The 16,819-nt window shown below is 37.8% G+C and overlaps 1 protein-coding gene across 1 annotated transcript; it reads left to right on the top strand.

Moving 5' to 3' along the window:
- The first annotated feature begins 1,518 nt into the window (after positions 1 to 1,518).
- Positions 1,519 to 13,914, top strand: LOC140143926 (uncharacterized). The gene is made up of 3 exons (XM_072165768.1): positions 1,519 to 1,719; positions 10,813 to 11,623; positions 13,093 to 13,914. The coding sequence occupies exons 2-3, from the start codon at positions 10,865 to 10,867 to the stop codon at positions 13,912 to 13,914; spliced, it is 1,581 nt and encodes a 526-aa protein (XP_072021869.1). The 5' UTR covers positions 1,519 to 1,719; positions 10,813 to 10,864.
- Positions 13,915 to 16,819: the final 2,905 nt, after the last annotated feature.

The raw sequence follows: 16,819 nt of genomic DNA, 5'->3' as shown, positions 1-16,819 counted from the left end.
CATAGTTTAGTGTATGATAACCGTGATTTTGGTTGAAGCTTCGGGTCAAATTGATTGAGTGCCATGACGGATATGTCATGTTATTGTTTTTAAACTTTTAATTCTGTATTGTCATGAAATCGTATAGGCCGCCTAAATCATCATCAAGTTAAACTTCTCATTGTATAATAAATAATTATCAGTATTTAGGCCTAAATGATTATTAATATTATTAGGAGGCTATCATTTTCTTTGGAGGGAGGGGTTCTAAATATACGGGGGGGGGGGTCATAACTTTTTGGAAAAAAACGTCATAATTCAATTTTTCATGACCAAAATGTAGGGAGTCACAAGATGACAACAGATAAGGTGTTTCTTTTTTCAAAAAGACTGATTTCTTGATCCAATTTAAGCACTCAATTTTTGGCGAAAATGAGATTTTGATAGGCCTATCAAAATTTTATGAAACATGAGCACTTTCCAATAAGTATAAACTTCATTTTACCCCATTGAAATCAATGGCCAGTGATACAGACTTCACAATGTAATCAGCTTAGCATAATCAATATAAACCTGAAATTGCCTATTCAACAATAATTGGTCATAACCAACGTAGTACAAAAGAGGCTTGGCTGGATCATTCTCCATTTATTTATATACCTCCATGATTAGACTATGCCATAGTCGGTTTTTGATAGATACAAATATGTTATCATGATGAACGCATCATCATCAGTTGCATGAATTCGAAATTATACTGATGTTTATTACATCAAAATACTAGTAAATGGTCAAAAAGGTTTATATGACAGTAAAAGTAAAGTATACGCAGGCTTATATTATTGAATGCATGTTTTTAATGGCATAATATTGCACTTTAATACGCAATTCTGATTACAATCTACTATCAGTTTATTGATAGCAAATTTTTTGAGTTAGAACATTTAGAACTCTTTTTAAAATCAGAAATAGGCCTACATGTTTTTGGTTTGGGACTCCTATGTCAATTCTTAAAAAACAAACAAAAAAAACAAATCCAAAAACAAAACAACCCCCCAAAAAAAAAAACCCAAAACAAACAACAAACAAAGCCCTTTTATGGTCTAATATTGAAAACATATTCCAATTGAATCTCGGTTTTTTTCCATAGTCAGATAGTTGTTATCTGTGGGTACACAAATTTTTGCACCATCCATTTGGCTTTATTAAGAGAAAAAAATAATAGGCCTATAGGCACTAAGAGGCCTAAAATTTAGAAAAATTGTAAATGTAATTGTAATCAGATCACTGTATCTTACGGCTTCTTACATCCGGAATTTCTAGTGAGTCTCATTTCCTCATCAAATCATCTCTCTAAATTCCTACCGTAAAAAGATTTTCTGTATAAATATTAATAATTAGCAATATCCCTTTTCTGCAAAATTATTATCAATAATCTTATTAGTAATTAAAATCCCACTGCTAAATCCTCCTGAAATCAATCAATTAACAAAGTCACAGCGCCCTCTGTTGATAAAAGCTCCGGGTGTTCAGAAGGTCAGTCAGATTTTTATCACTCCACGGACTCGATGATCGGAAAACTTCATGAGACTCTAAAACTATCCACGAAATATCATCCAAATTTAGCTTCAAAACCTTAACAAGGACTCTTTGGAATTAACATAAAGCTATAGGAGACTTTACTTCAACTAGCTGTAGTATACTGGAGGACTGACACCACCGGACTGCATCCAAATTTCGGTAAGTTTTTGGTGGAAGTTTTCGATAAAGTTGTTCAACAAGTTGTTGCCTCGCGTCTCCGTGGGATCTCCTATTCATTTGCATATAGAGCTATTGGATACACACTCAGCGAAGTTGTTGACTTTCGTAAAACTAGGTACCAAATTTCACCTTATTTCACCTAAACTACTTAATGATTCTTCAAACTACATACTTGATTATTTTATTCAGACATTATAGATAATTTCCGTGGTAGTTAGCCATTCATGTAATGCTTAATTTGTGCGAAATAAACCTTCGGAAATAACCCGTCTACGAAAGACGAGTTCAGTTTTAGCAACTTGCATGCTCGGTTGCCCATGCATTTGCTGCATAGGCATACACACAGTGTAGAGTCATGGCCGTATGTAATACGACACTACTTCAACAACTTAGCATATCAGCAGAAGACGAGAGCGGAAAATCATGTGGTGTGGGTCCTAGCCAACGGGGCAAACCTGGAATAAATTATTCAACCCAAGGGTCATGAATTTGTATCACACGTGTTGGGCAAAGATAAAGTTGATATGCAGTGATTAAAATCTTGTAAAAATAAGTTTAGTTGCTTTGGTAAATTGTAACTGAAGTAAAGTTTGGGTGATTTGAGGATTTTTTTTTATAAAAGCTCACCAGACTTGACTAACAAGTCACTTCCTGTTGAAGTGGCTGTGGACTTTGTTTATGATGATTAAGTTAATATGTCTTCCTCTGATACAGAGAAGATAATAAACTATTTTCATTGCACATGTGGATTGTAGTTGGGAAGATTTATTCTTTTGTTATATTTGTTTATTTTCCAAGGCATGTACATTAATGTCTATTTATCATGTTTATGCTACACTGTTTATTTACATCATTGTGTGTGTTATGTAACTTTTGATGTGGTAACTGGTAAAGTTTCTTATTTTTATGTAAATTATTTGTGGCTAAATTATTGACAATTGTATGTATGTTATTTGGTAGTCGCAACACCTGATCTATCAGTTCTGAGGCCCTGATAAAGTTAACCCCCTAAAATAAAAAAGATATTTTAACTACTTTTTTGAAATTGAATTAAAATAAGCAGTAGGCCTACATTATATGTTTTGGTTCTCAAGTTCTAAACATGTCCATTTGTAAGTAGGCCTACCGTATTTATTAATTTTTTATAGGCCAAATAAAAATGTAATAATAATTATTTGTTTTGCCTCCCCCCAATATCTGGGAATGGGATCATTCCATTTTTTTTTTTTTTTTTCATATTAAATTTTTTAAGTTTTTAATACTTTTAAGAGTAAAATGTTTTAGTGATAAGTTCTGATTTACCGTATAAGTTTGGGGTCTTACGCCTCATATTCTTAAAGGGCCTCATCTAAGGACCGTCGATGAATCGATAATAATCAAAAAATCGGCTATCCAATAATATCAATATCGCCGATATCACTTTCGGAAGAAAATCGATATATATCGGAGTTGCCGATAATGAAAAAAAAAATCCAAAAATCGGGCGTAAGCAGTGTGTTAACTGCCGCAATTATGTCAGTACAGGCGTGTTTTGAAATGTAAAACTTCTAGAATCAATAAGTGTTATTTTACCTCACCACTATTAAAAGTTTCTAATACATTTCCATATGCCTAATTCAAATTTTAGAAGCTTAGTGACTTGAATTTTCAGGTCACTAAAATTGGGAGGAAAATCGATTTATCGATTATTATCGATAATGAGCGACCGATATATCGATTTTTTAAAATCCTAACATCGACGGTCCTTAGCCTCATCCTCATCGTTTTCATGGCAGATGCTGACAACTGCTAGCAATGTCAACTCATAGACAGTATGGTCAACTTAACATTTACAAACTGTCAAGCCCCAAAAAAAAACCTCCTTCCTCAGTCACTTTTCCAAAAAGGTGGCATGTGAAACAAATTTTTATGTCCTTCTTGGCTATTTAAGCCTATTATAAAAAGTATTATTTATTTTATTTATTTGGTGACTTCGTTATAAATTATATGTATTTTAGATGTAGACCTGGTCCTATTTTTTTAACATTCTCATTTTACACAGGAAATCTTGTTCAGGTTATTTTTTTATAGTCATGATCCAAAAAAAAAAAAAGTTCTAATGAAAAAAAGAGTAGCCCAAAAATCCAATTAAAAAATGTTGCAAAGCCCTCTTTCCATTTTCTCCAGGACAGTTGCATTTTTTTATTAAAGTTTCGGAAAATACTAGGAAAAAAAAAGGTGTTAAATCGAGGCAAAAAAAACCCCACACACCCTGTTTTACGGGCGTTTGGAGCCAATAGCCATTATACCAAGTTGGGTTGGTCAGTTGTGATTTTTGGAGCCATTATAAGTTGGTTTGGTCAGTTGTGTTTTTAGGTTAAAATATTGACCCTAAAATATCACTGAAAGCTTAAAAATCTAATAAGGCCAATCCTGTCATTCCTGTGTCTCAAAGCTGCCGCGCGCGTTAGTAAAATGGTGCTATGCTGCTATTCCAACATTTGCAACATTGGATATTTTTTGCACAAAATGCTTGTCCGAAATCCTGTTTCTACTGTATAAAAAAAAAAATACAGTAAAAAACACCGCATTCCACAATAGGTTTTCAATTTCTACAAGCTTTGAGACATAGGATTTTAATTAAGATGGCCTAAGCATTTTAGCAATAAATTTTAGCCAAAAAAATTGAAAGTGGTTCAATTGAACAGCTACAGTTTATGCATTGCTAGCTGTTCAATAGAAACAAAAGAAAATGTCCTAACTAGAGCGATAACCGCACCATAGCTGAACCATGTGGCTTTGGCAGTATATTGTGGTAGGCCGGAGTCTGTAATGGACATAATCTCGAAATGCTACAAAGGTATGACCGGCCGAGTGGTGTTTAAGAGGAAAAGTAAAGAATATAAAATAAACTAGAGCAACTGTGCCCACGACCACAAGGTAAGTTAGGCAGATGACTGTGACGATCTGATCAAGCAGCAATACTGTGCTGGATAGTATTAATTTTAATCATTAAATGCCGTTTAATATACCTTGATTGTGGAAAGCTGGCATTTTGAAAACTTGAATTTTGACCTCTGTATGACCCCCTTAATGACCTTAAATGAATTTTAAAATATTTAAAACATGTTAAGAATGTCATAATGATCATTGCATTTAAATTTCAGCTCAATTGAAGCATTTTGAAAACTTGACCTTTGGCCCCTTTATTGCCCCTTAATGACCTTAAATAAATTTTAAAATATTTTCAACATGTTTAGAATGTCATAAGGATCATTCCTTTTAAATTTCGGCTCAATCGGAGCATTTTGGAAAACTTGACCTTTGACCCCTTTATGACCCCTTAATGACCTTAAATGAATCTTAAAATGTTTTTAAAATGTTTAGAATGTCATAAAGATCATTGCATATAAATTTCAGCTCAATTGGAGCATTTTGAAAAACTTGACCTTTGACCTCTTTATGACCCCTTAATGACCTTAAATAAATTTTTGAATGTTTTAAACATGTTTAGAATGTCATAAGGATCATTGCTTTTAAATTTAAGCTCAATCAGAGCATTTTTGGTTAAAATGACCTTTTTTGACCCCTGGATGACCTTTGGAAATATTTTTATTATATTCTTTATGTTTTCCTCTTTCATATGACATCACTCATGGGGTCATACCTCCGTGGCATTTAGAGATATGTCCATTTCAGACCAAAAGGTTGCTGAGTAAGGAAGTCAGTAAGGAAGTAACATAGACTACTATAGGCTGAGACCATTTCATGGTTCAGCAAAAATGTACTAATTTTAAATAAAATCTTAGTAAATCTTTTTTTTTTTGCAGTAAAGCGGGAAATTTTACTTTTCACGCGTAAAATCAAGGTGCGTTTTACACTTTCAAAATTGTGTTTTCCTTGACCTCCGGTGCCCGATGCTTACCAATAGGCCTAAATTTTATTTTTATTGGCGTAAAATATGAACCTCTACTGCCTCTAACTCCTTTTTGAACAGCATCAATTTAAATATTTTTTTTGGGGGGGGGGGTGGAATCGACCAGAAAAGCATGTCTTCGCTCGAAAGTCCAACTACAACCGCTCGAACATTCAAATGCTCTGCTCTGGGCCGGGTTTTTGGGTGTAGATTTTTAATTTGCTGAAATCAAAGGTACCGGTACAATTACCGAATAGGGTACAACTTGCTACATTTGTGTAGACTCCAGTCCAGTCCTCGTTTACGGAGCTTTGGGTTAGGGTTGGGGAAGGGCAGTCTTGTAATAAAAGACTAGTAGTTGCACTTGCACCCTACTTGGTAATTAATCGTTCCAATTCAAATCCATGTCTGGCTTCCAAACAAAGTTATAGGGCCCCCAAAATAGGAAAAATTTCATTTGAACCATACGGTACTTTATTTTTAGTGCCCAATTTGTTGGAGTTTGCAATAATGTTAGGTACCGGGTACTAGTAACTATTACTAACTTAGTATCTCCTCAAACCTATTATTAATTATTTCAGTCATGACATGATGACCCCCACCCAATTTATAATTTAAATTGTCATCTTTGATCAGCCCCAGAGTAGCTAAGTGCGCTCAGACAGGTTTGATGCTAAGTTAGTTAAAGCACTGGGAATATGTGCGATTTTGGAAAATTTGTGATTTGCGCGATTTGTCCATAGTTATTCCCAAAATGTGTGCATTTCCCATATAAGTTCAAAATTGCAGAACTTTTTCAAATTTTTTGAATATTTTTTTCTCCTTTATTTCTCTGAAATATTTTCTATAGGCCTACTTTTTTCTGCATGGATTGTATTCCAGATCGGCGAGATCGCCATGATTTCTTTCAATTTTTGTGAAAACTTAAGTTTTTCTGGAAATAAATGTACTTTAATTTGGATATTTCTTAACATTCGCAGCTGACTTAAAATTTGCGATTAATTTGTATAAAATTTGTGAATTTTGGCGTTTTTTGCACATCACAAATTCTCTCGAGGTGAAAAAATTAGTAGATCTACCAACTCCAACAAATATATTTTTAGTGCTGGGCAAAGCCCCCCCCTCCCGAGTACATAGTTCAAACGAAATTTTTCCCACTTTGGGGCCCTATAACTTTGTATGGAAGCAAGATGGATTTGATTTCAGCAAATTTGAAATTTACACCCAAAAAAAAACCCAGTGTGGAGCATTTGAATGTTCCAGGGTGTAGTTTGGGAGAAATGTCCTCTTAAAGTTGGACTTTGACGACACACTTTTCATCCCGACCCCCCTTAAATTTCAAATTGACACTGTTCGAAAACTAAACTCAAAGAGGTTCATATTTTCATATTTTTCATTTCTCATTGATACCCAAACTAAGAAAAAGATCCAGCAGGTTTATTGTGTACACCCCTCCGTTGGCATGGAATGACTCATGGGCGAAACTAGCCGCAGTTTGTAGCCCTCACGGACTTAGCGAGCGCCTAGCTCGAGCATCCGAGGCGTTCAACCGAAGCGCTTTGCTGGCGCAACCATATTAGCAACAGAGCCCGAGGGCGAAACAGGTTCTATAATTGGGCCAGTAAATTGCCTTACTCAAAAGAAGTCAAATAGGGGAATACTGTAAAACACTTTATTTTACGGCAACTTAATTTGGCGAATTGGCAAGAAGTCATAGTTTTTTATGGCAATTTAAATTCACAAATTTTCATCCTTTTGCAATATGCATGCCTATATATATGTAAAACCATTGTAAATGAACTATTTATTTAGCAGCCATTAAATTGAGCAATTGAGGGCCCTATAGTGAAATTTATGGAGCTAATAAAGGAGAGGAAATAGATTACGTAACGCCTATTGTTCCTTTGTGCCTATTTGAGTTTCCGAAACGCTATTCATTGAGAGGTACCTTTTGTTTGAGACAAAGGGCTTCCGCCATTAAATCCGTAACTGACCTGACAGCGTAACGCTATAATAGGCAGGCTACTGTCAATAAGTGATGAAACGAAAGTCATGTGAAAGCCTCTATCACAAGCGAGAGGTACCCTTTGTTGTAATCCAACCCAAGGGTGTGATTGAGTTGTCGCATGCACACAAAACAGAGGTTCGCCTACAATACAAACCTATTGCAGCGCCCAAATTGGTTTGTGCGCTCATTTGATTATACTCAGTGAACACGCTTTGCTCTACCATTTCGCTACGGACAGTTCAGCAGCATAGGCAAAGCACAGATATTGGAATACATATATCTGTGGGCAAAGTGTGCGCTCTGTGTGGCGGATATAAGAATCTACACAATGTTTGCCAATAGGCCTACAATAAGGATTTGAAGTAATTATGATATCGCTCCTACTGTAGTATTTTTGGACATTAGCCGTGGTCCACATCATGTTTTATCATATAGGCCTACCATAATAATTTACATAAGCACCGCGTATATAGGACTGGTAAGTAGTACCCTGGACCTCAAATGTGATATATTTGCTAATAACTCAAGAAGCATATAGCCATACTATTTCTTAATCAAGCAATAAAGCAAAGCAAATAATACTTGTAGGCCTATAATACTATATTAAATATAATTGCGGACCAACCGATGCAGCTCGATACGCCCAATGTATGAATAAAAGCACCTAACAATAAAGTCGCCCAATTGAACAGCTGTAGGTGTCGATCGCACGACTTCATGAATAGCAACATTTTCCAATATGTCAGCGCTCAAATCGGACACAATAGAACAATAGACCCTTCAGTGCATTGGTGAAATTAGCAAAATTAAATTGCTAGCGAAATTAAGTTGTTTTACAGTAGTTGAAACCACATATGGTTGAGGCCCCTGCCAGAGATTGCCAAATTGCACTGTTTTAAATTAAAATCAATGCTTTTTGAAAAAGCTAACATTTCCTGCAGCATGACAGAAGTGGTTGTCAGGCCGCCTTAAAACAATCATATGGTTGTCAGGCACACAACCCCGGGGTGTACTCAGTACAAATGACCATACGGGACGTGCCGCAAACATGGGTAGCATTTTCAGCCTTCTGGTATATCAATGGCCCCTTTTTCAAAGCCTATTTTGGTATATGAATGGGTCCTTTTTTCAAAATTTTCTCAATTTTTTCGGAAAACAGCCCAATTTTTCCTTAATCTAATTTTCCCAAAATTTTGGGAAAATTTGTAAAAACTAAGACAATTTTAGCGTAAATTCGGCCGAAAATTTTGACTTTTGGTATATCAATGGGTCCAAATTTCTTGAAAAATTGGTATATTTATGGGTCTACTTCCAAAATCTCAGCTGCACGTCCCTACCAAAACCAAACTTGAGTACCCCCGGGACACAACCAATATTTGTACCCAAACTTTAAAGTTTACAAATTTCATCCCTTGCCATTGCCAATCTTCTACTTTGGTTGAATGACCTTGTCCTTGACCCTTGCTCTAGCTCCCCCAAGGAGTGTCACTCCAATGAGAGCCACAAAATATGGCCAGGAAATCACAGATTCTGTGAGGAAATAATAGACTGCAACCAAGCTTAGCATGAAATATTCGCATGCATAAAACTTTCAAATATTTGAAATGAGTGCAGTTTTTTTGCAAAATTTTTGTGCACACAAATAACATTTTTTTCTTCATATTTATAGACCTTCAAGAAAATGTACAAATTTGTGAAAATTTCATGTCCCAGCACATGGATTCTCTCTAAAACACGAAATTTTAATGCCGCGAAAATATTATGCTTACACTGGTATCTTGACAAGGTTCAATGTGGGTTAAAAACCAGCTGCCAGGACCTTCAAAAACATGTGAGGGGATAACCCACTTTCAACACATCTTTCAGCACTACTAATATTTTACAGGGTCATGTTATGTAATGTAGCAATCATTAATAATGGCCTTTCCCCTCTGCCCATTTCCATTGATTATTATAACTCCAGAGCTAGAAATTAGGAAGCTAATCATCTAAACTTTTCAAAACACATAAATAAAAAGCATTGTCCCAGTTCATCTAAAATACCAGTTCATCTAAAAAGTTCATCTAAAATAACAAAAAAAGGGCTTGTAATTTTTACATTATCAAGCAAAATCAGTCGGAACTCAGAAATATTAAATTTTCAATTTCTTATCTAGGATAGTAAAAAGCATTTACAAATCTTGATTTTGCAGAAAACCACATTGAAATTGAGCAATAGATATGAGCAATCAAAGAGTTTCCAAAACAATAGGAATTAAACAAAAGGCTGTATCTCAAAATCAATTTTCTGAGTTCTGACAGATTTTGCTTGATCACATCACATATCACCATTCACCCTTCTCTACAATGTAGTTCTGACTCCATTTTTGGATTCCTTGGGCCAATATAGCTTTCCAAAAAGTATACTTTTTAAAATAGATTTCCAGATGACCATTTAGGATTGCACTTTGCGATGTTACTCCTGATTTCAGAAAAATACAGCACACATTTTTTGGAATTATAAAAATACCAAGACTTGGCACAAGTCTAAGCATCCATATTCTTGAGTACTAAGAGTTAGCTCAATATAAATTTTAATATTTTGTTATTTTTGATTATTAGGCCAAATAAAAAAATAAACATGTTTCACTCCCGCTTCCTTTTTTGAGGTTTCTTCAATTATATTTTTATTTTTTGAAATTCAGTCATAACTTTTCTAAAAATATGTCTAGGAAGTAGAGATGCTTTCTATAGCTTTACTGATAATCAAGAAACACTTTTGGAAGGTTTTGTGATCATTAGAGGGGCCTATCTCTCAGAACAACAAATAAAAAGGGGTCTCCTCCTTTTTCCAGGCATTATTGTGTGTGCAGCTTTAATTTTGGGTATTTACACGGATTTTGGAATTAAAAAAAAAAAAAGTCCCTCTTCCTCCTTTTATTCAAAAACCTGGACGTGAAACATGTTTTTTTATTTTACTTGGCCTTATTGGTTATGAAAAATTCCAAAATTTATATGTTTCCAAAAATTTAGATGTGTAATTTTTTTGAGTGCTGTATTTTTCTGGAATAGGGAGTACTTACATGATGAACATTAAAATCATGAATTCTAAAATGTGACTTGTTTCTAATTTTGTCAGAGCAGCATACATGTATGATTATTAAGTCTTTTCTCTCTTCCATTTTTTCAGATCAATGTACTCTATTGGACAGGTGTCGGTGTGACCTTTTGACCGATCCGTTATGGCAGAGGCTGAAGTTTCCCAGCCCAGTACATCTGACGTAAGCTCTAATTCCATAACAGATGAACAGGCTCACAGCAGTACAGAACAAACAAATGGCTCTGTTGATGCATACGCAAATGACAATTTAACAAACGATAGCCAACATGTCAACGGAGAAAAACCAGTGGGGAGAGGTCGAAGGAAACTTGGGCTAGTGCACAGAAAACGACAGATGCAGCGTAAAAGGGGGTCAAAGGTCAAAGTAGACCAGGATGTCGTCCTTAACGGGCTGGTCAAAAAACGTCGGGGTCGGCCGCGCATGTTTCCAAAGAGAGAGCCAGACGAAGAGACCATTGCGGATTTGGCCGATCCAGAGGAGATAGAGAAAATCCTCATGACGCCGTTGGACGAAGCTGTTGAGGAGGAAGAAGAGGTAGTGGATGGTGGTGCCGGTGGAACTGACAGTCTCAAGGCGAGCGTGGGGTACGAGAAAATGCGCACAAAACCACGCAAAGAACGCATCAAGAAGAACTTGAAAAGCGGTCACTACGAGTGTCCGTACTGCTCGTTTCAGTCTCAGTATTACAGCGCTGTCGCCAGCCACACTCTGATCCATACCGGTGAGAAACCGTACAAATGTCGCATCTGTGATTACAGGGCTCGTCAACGAGGGCACATCGTGGTGCACATGCGTATGCATAGCGGATCCAAGCCATTCGTATGCCCAGATTGTGATTATGCGACAATTCAGAGGAGTCACCTTCGAGTACACATGCAGGTAAGTGTATGTGGTAGTCGGTAATCGTGCTCGAACCTTTTTTTAGTACAGGCTTTATCCAGGATATATCATTGTTGGGCAGGAAAAACCTCCTTTATGCTTGTGGCCCCTGAACACGTTTAAAACAAAACTGCCAACAGGTTACATACATGTAGGAAGTTTTGTTTTAAACATGTTCAGGGACCAAGGAAACATCTAGAAGTTTTTCCTGCCCACCGACGATATATAGCAGGGCTTCCCAAAATTGGCAAACTGTGTGCACTTCTTTAACAGGTCGCGGAGCTTGACTGACTGAAAAGGGAAAAGAGTAAACAAAAATAGAAGGAGGACACTGATGTGTAATTTAAAGAAATAGCAGAGGTTCACCTCCTTAAAGAGGAATTCCCATACAGCTTTTGTCTCCCATCACCGTATATCAAAGTTCACAGTACCAACATAGGCACTGCCCTCAGTCGTCAACCGTCTGGATTGACGACTGAGAAAACTACGTGGAAAAAAAGTGACGGATTTTGCAACAGGATTCCTGTGGGATAGAGCGTGCGCAGTTGTGTCCAAATTGACCTTTTGACCGAGTTTGTTGGTTTTAGAAGATACGAACGCGACCTAGTCACAGCGGCGCGGTACAGCGACGCTGGTACACGGGCGCCGCTAGTCAGTCGCGCTACGGCGCATAACCAAAGTCGCATTGAAAAGTTTTCAGAAGTCCGTCATGATTTGGGCTGTAAGATAATCAGTCGTCACTACGAAGCATGACAGTACATGCGAAGTGTAGAATGGCTGATTGGAATTAGTCTAGTACCAACACTGGAAGTCAGCTCAGACCCGAGATACGCTGTTCCACATCATCTGGTCAATGATGATGATTTTTATTAGTTTTGTGTTTAGTCCATGAAAGTACAAACATGGATGCCAATGCCATCAAATGTTATCATTTTGTACTACAGTAAAACCTCATTTGTGACCATCCACCACGAAGTGGTAGTAAAGTCGGCTCTAAGTCATTTTCTGTTTATTGCAGATTTTGAAAGAATGCGCTTTCAGCTTTAAAATGACACCTCAATCAGCTTCATTGGACATCTAGAAGTGAATTTATGGTTCATCAGAGGTCAAATTCCTAATATACTTTACATAGAAATCCACATACTGTTTTTGATTGTATCTCAAAATGGAAAATGCCGACTTTACGACCAGTTTGTGGTGGATGGGCACATTTTAACGAAATCGGATACAAGAATAACCCTGTTATAAAGAAGTATTTTTCCAGAACCAAGATACAAAATTCTTTTGTTATTTATTGTTTTTACAACCCTGATATACCGAAATTTGGATATAAAGAACTTTATATGAGTTTCCACTGTATTATTTTGCCAAATGAGTGTTGGTAACATGTATCGGCTTTTGCATAAATGATCTCTTCTAATATTGACTTCATGATTTGTATTTCTTACCTTTTCTTTCTGTTCCCATAGGTCCACAGTAGTGAACGTCCATTCCAGTGTCATACCTGCGCCTACAGATCTAAACACCAGTCCATCCTCAAGGTTCACATGAAGAAATATGGACACGAGAAAGCGTACAGCTGCTCCGAGTGCACGTACACCACCGCTCGCAAACACAACCTTCTACAACACATGACGCTTCATACTGGACTTAAGCCGTATAAATGCGACCTGTGCTCGTACGAGAGCAACCAAAAGGGTCATCTCAACGTCCACATCCGGACCCACACGCGCGAGAAACCGTTCAAATGCGACGAGTGCCCGTTTGCGTCCACCGTGCCGAAGTCTTTGCGGGAGCACATGACGATGCACGAAGGGAAGCGCCCTCTGCAGTGTCCGTACTGCTCCTTCTCAACCAGTCAGCCGTTTTCCATCAAGAATCATATCGCGTTACATGAGGACACCAAGCAGTTCAAGTGTAAGTTTTGCTCCTATTCTACGAGTTTAGAAAAGGACTTCCACACCCACCGCTCCATACATCTCCAGACTGCAACGTACTGTTGTAACATGTGCACCTTCAACACGCCGTTCAAGCATCAGTTAGAGAACCACATGATCTGTCACGACGAAACCGCCGATCCCGACGCCAAGAACAAGAGCATGTGGGACAGAAAAATCAAGATGGAGAAGCTGAGCCCGACGAATCATCGCACGAAAACGACCTTTAAGAAGCGGCTGCGGTACCTCGCGAAACCGCTGCAACGGACTGTCGATGCCAGCGCATCGCCGAGGCGCGCAAAGTCGCCAGCGAAAAGCTCCTCAGGTGAACGGTCATGCTGGGGTAAACGATGATGCCTTTTCACCTATCGCAGATGAAGTGCCTTATGCTGCGGGCAGGCAAACGAATCTAAGAAGTCCGTCCAATCATACCAGCTCTCATCCACACGTCAAAAAAGAAGTGATCACCGAAGATCACGCGTCAATGTCGGCACCCACGACGCTACCGCCAAAGGCCGTATCCTCGCGTCGCCATCAGCCACGGATCACAGATCTGGAAAGCTCCAAGCTGAATTACAAAGTTTTCAAGCAAGACATTATCAGGCGAAAGATGGCGGGTATTGCCAAGTTTTTCTGTGATTATTGTGCTAGGCCGTTTGTGCTACATGACGAGTGGAAGCGGCATATCATTAGACACTTCATGGAATGGCCTGAAATCGAAGGTTAGAGTATATAACAAGCCCTTTGTTTAGCGGCAAGAAGTCGTATCTCCATTGGCTGCTGTATGAGTGATTGAATCAAGATCGTCCATTCAGGGCTCAGCAGCACAAAGATGTATGTCAGTTAATCTCCCTGCATTTTAAGATTAACACTGTGACTAAAGTGGAGTTAGGTCTTTGTGCCACTGAGCGGTATGTAAATGCACAGCTCTGCTAATGGACATCTTTTTGCTGCTGAGTGCTATGATACCTTCCAATTTGGAAAAAGAAAATTAGTTACATGTACCACTCTTGCTCAAAATAACTTCACTGGGTGCTTATGTACAGACTCGACACTGTACCAACCACTACCCAGCCCCCATCTTTCAGTGTTGAATAGTCTCACTCTAAAGTTGGAGGGTCTTGTTCACTCCCACAGATCTGCTGACAGCAACATGACCAATTACATTTGAAAAAACATACTCCCCCTGTGGAAGATATTTCCAAAAATCTTCCACAGGGGTAGTGTGGATTTTAGATGGAATAGCCCATTCATTGTAAGCAGTGTTCGAAATTTTGGTTGTCCGTTCGCCCGGGACAACTAAAAAAGTCGCCGGACAACCAAAAATACTGATTCGGTTGTCCACCGGACAACCATAAATCTGTAGCCAAAACTCACCTTTGTACAATGTAGGCCTACGGACAACCAAAAACTTCGACGGACAACCAGAAATTGTAATCTGGTTGTCCGTGGGACAACCATTTATTTTTCCTTAATTCGAACACTGATTGTAAGGTGAGCAGTATTTTTTTTAAAACCCAGGGCGTGAGGCAGAGTAAATTTGAGTCAAGAATGGAAACCAGCTCTGTATTTTTTTTTCTTTTATAATTTGATCAACTCATTCCTTTTTAAATATTGTGTAATTTTGAAAGAGGGAACTCATTGAAAACTACCTCAGGTAGCGAACAAAAGTGACAAAATACAATAATTATTTTGTTTTGTATGGAAACCATAGTATCATTTGTAAGTATTTTATACACAAAGTATTACACCATGTATTCGATAACCTGGCTTTAGCCAGGAAGGGAGAAATTGTGGTATTACTCCTTCAGTGTGTATGTGTAGCTTTAGTGTGTTGTATTTGTGGACATTTTCGAGTGTGATTAGGTTTTCCCGCTCTTATTGTTCTATTGATCTCTCCATTGCTAACTCTCTCTTGTCCTTCTTCATGCGGGTAAAAATCCAATAGAATGAGTACAAACAAGTCTAGTATTGGATTGGTGCAGTGGTTCTTGAGAGAGCTCTTGAAATTTTGAGAAAATATCAAAAAACTTGGGACTTTTTTAATGAAGCCTCATGGCTAGCACACTCAGCATTAATCACATTGTAGGAAAATAGTTCATCACCATCTCATTGGGCAAAAACCTCCTACATGTTGTATGTGTCATTGGCCCCTGAACATGTTTACAGGAAAACCCCTTGTGTAACTGGTTGGCAGTTTTGTTTTAAACATGTTCAGGGGCCATAAACACATAGGTTTTTTGCCTTCTCAACGGCGTGCACCAGATATACATGCCTCAATGGGCTATTGCAGTTGAAATCTATGCAGTGGCGTAGCCAGCCAGGGGGACCGGTGCAGGACCAAAAGGTGCTGGATTCACTATACTTCAAGCATTTTTTTCCACCCCATCCACCCAATGTCAAAAAGAAATGCCACTGGGGGTGTATGGATTTTAACCAGAATAGCCCAATCATTTGTTCTGCCCCCAAAACAGGTCAATCATGATGTGCAAATATCACATGCTGTTTCTTTATATTTTTTTTGTGGGGGGGGGGATTTTTTTTGTAATTGTAAGACAAAAGTATCTATGCAAGGACTGTATACCATTTTCCACCTTGATGTGATGGTGATGTCAGTGTTTACTCCGATGATTATATCATGTACATGTAATTAACCAATCACAGGCACTGTAAGAAAGAGACCAGCTAGAAGTCTGCTTGGGACATCTAATGCCTGTTTTGATTGGTTACTCAGATGATTTATATCATGTACAGTAATTAACCAATCACAGGCACTGTAAGAAAGAGCCCAGCTAGAAGTCTGCTTGGGACATCTAATGCCTGTTTTGATTGGTTACTCAGATGATTATATCATGTACAGTAATTAACCAATCACAGGCACTGTAAGAAAGAGCCCAGCTAGAAGTCTGCTTGGGACATCTAATGCCTGTTTTGATTGGTTTCTCAGATGATTATATCATGTACAGTAATTAACCAATCACAGGCACTGTAAGAAAGAACCTAAGTCTGCTTGGGAAGTTGGGACATCTAATGCCTGTTTTGATTGGTTACTTAGATGATTATATCACATAATTAACCAATCAGAGGCACTGTAAGAATGGGCAAACCTATGATATTGAGCTTGAGTGACACTTTTCTCACCATCAACTGTAGTTAGTATGTAGTTCAGGCTTATAGTGAAAGAAACAATTGTTTAGATATTGTGAAAAAAATACTTTAAATACCAGGTTTTTTTTACTGAACTTTGTCGTAAATTTAT

Source organism: Amphiura filiformis, unplaced genomic scaffold (assembly GCF_039555335.1).
Source record: "Amphiura filiformis unplaced genomic scaffold, Afil_fr2py scaffold_32, whole genome shotgun sequence".
In the NCBI taxonomy this organism is placed as follows: Eukaryota; Metazoa; Echinodermata; class Ophiuroidea; order Amphilepidida; family Amphiuridae; genus Amphiura; species Amphiura filiformis.
This window is presented reverse-complemented; position numbering and strand designations above follow the sequence as displayed.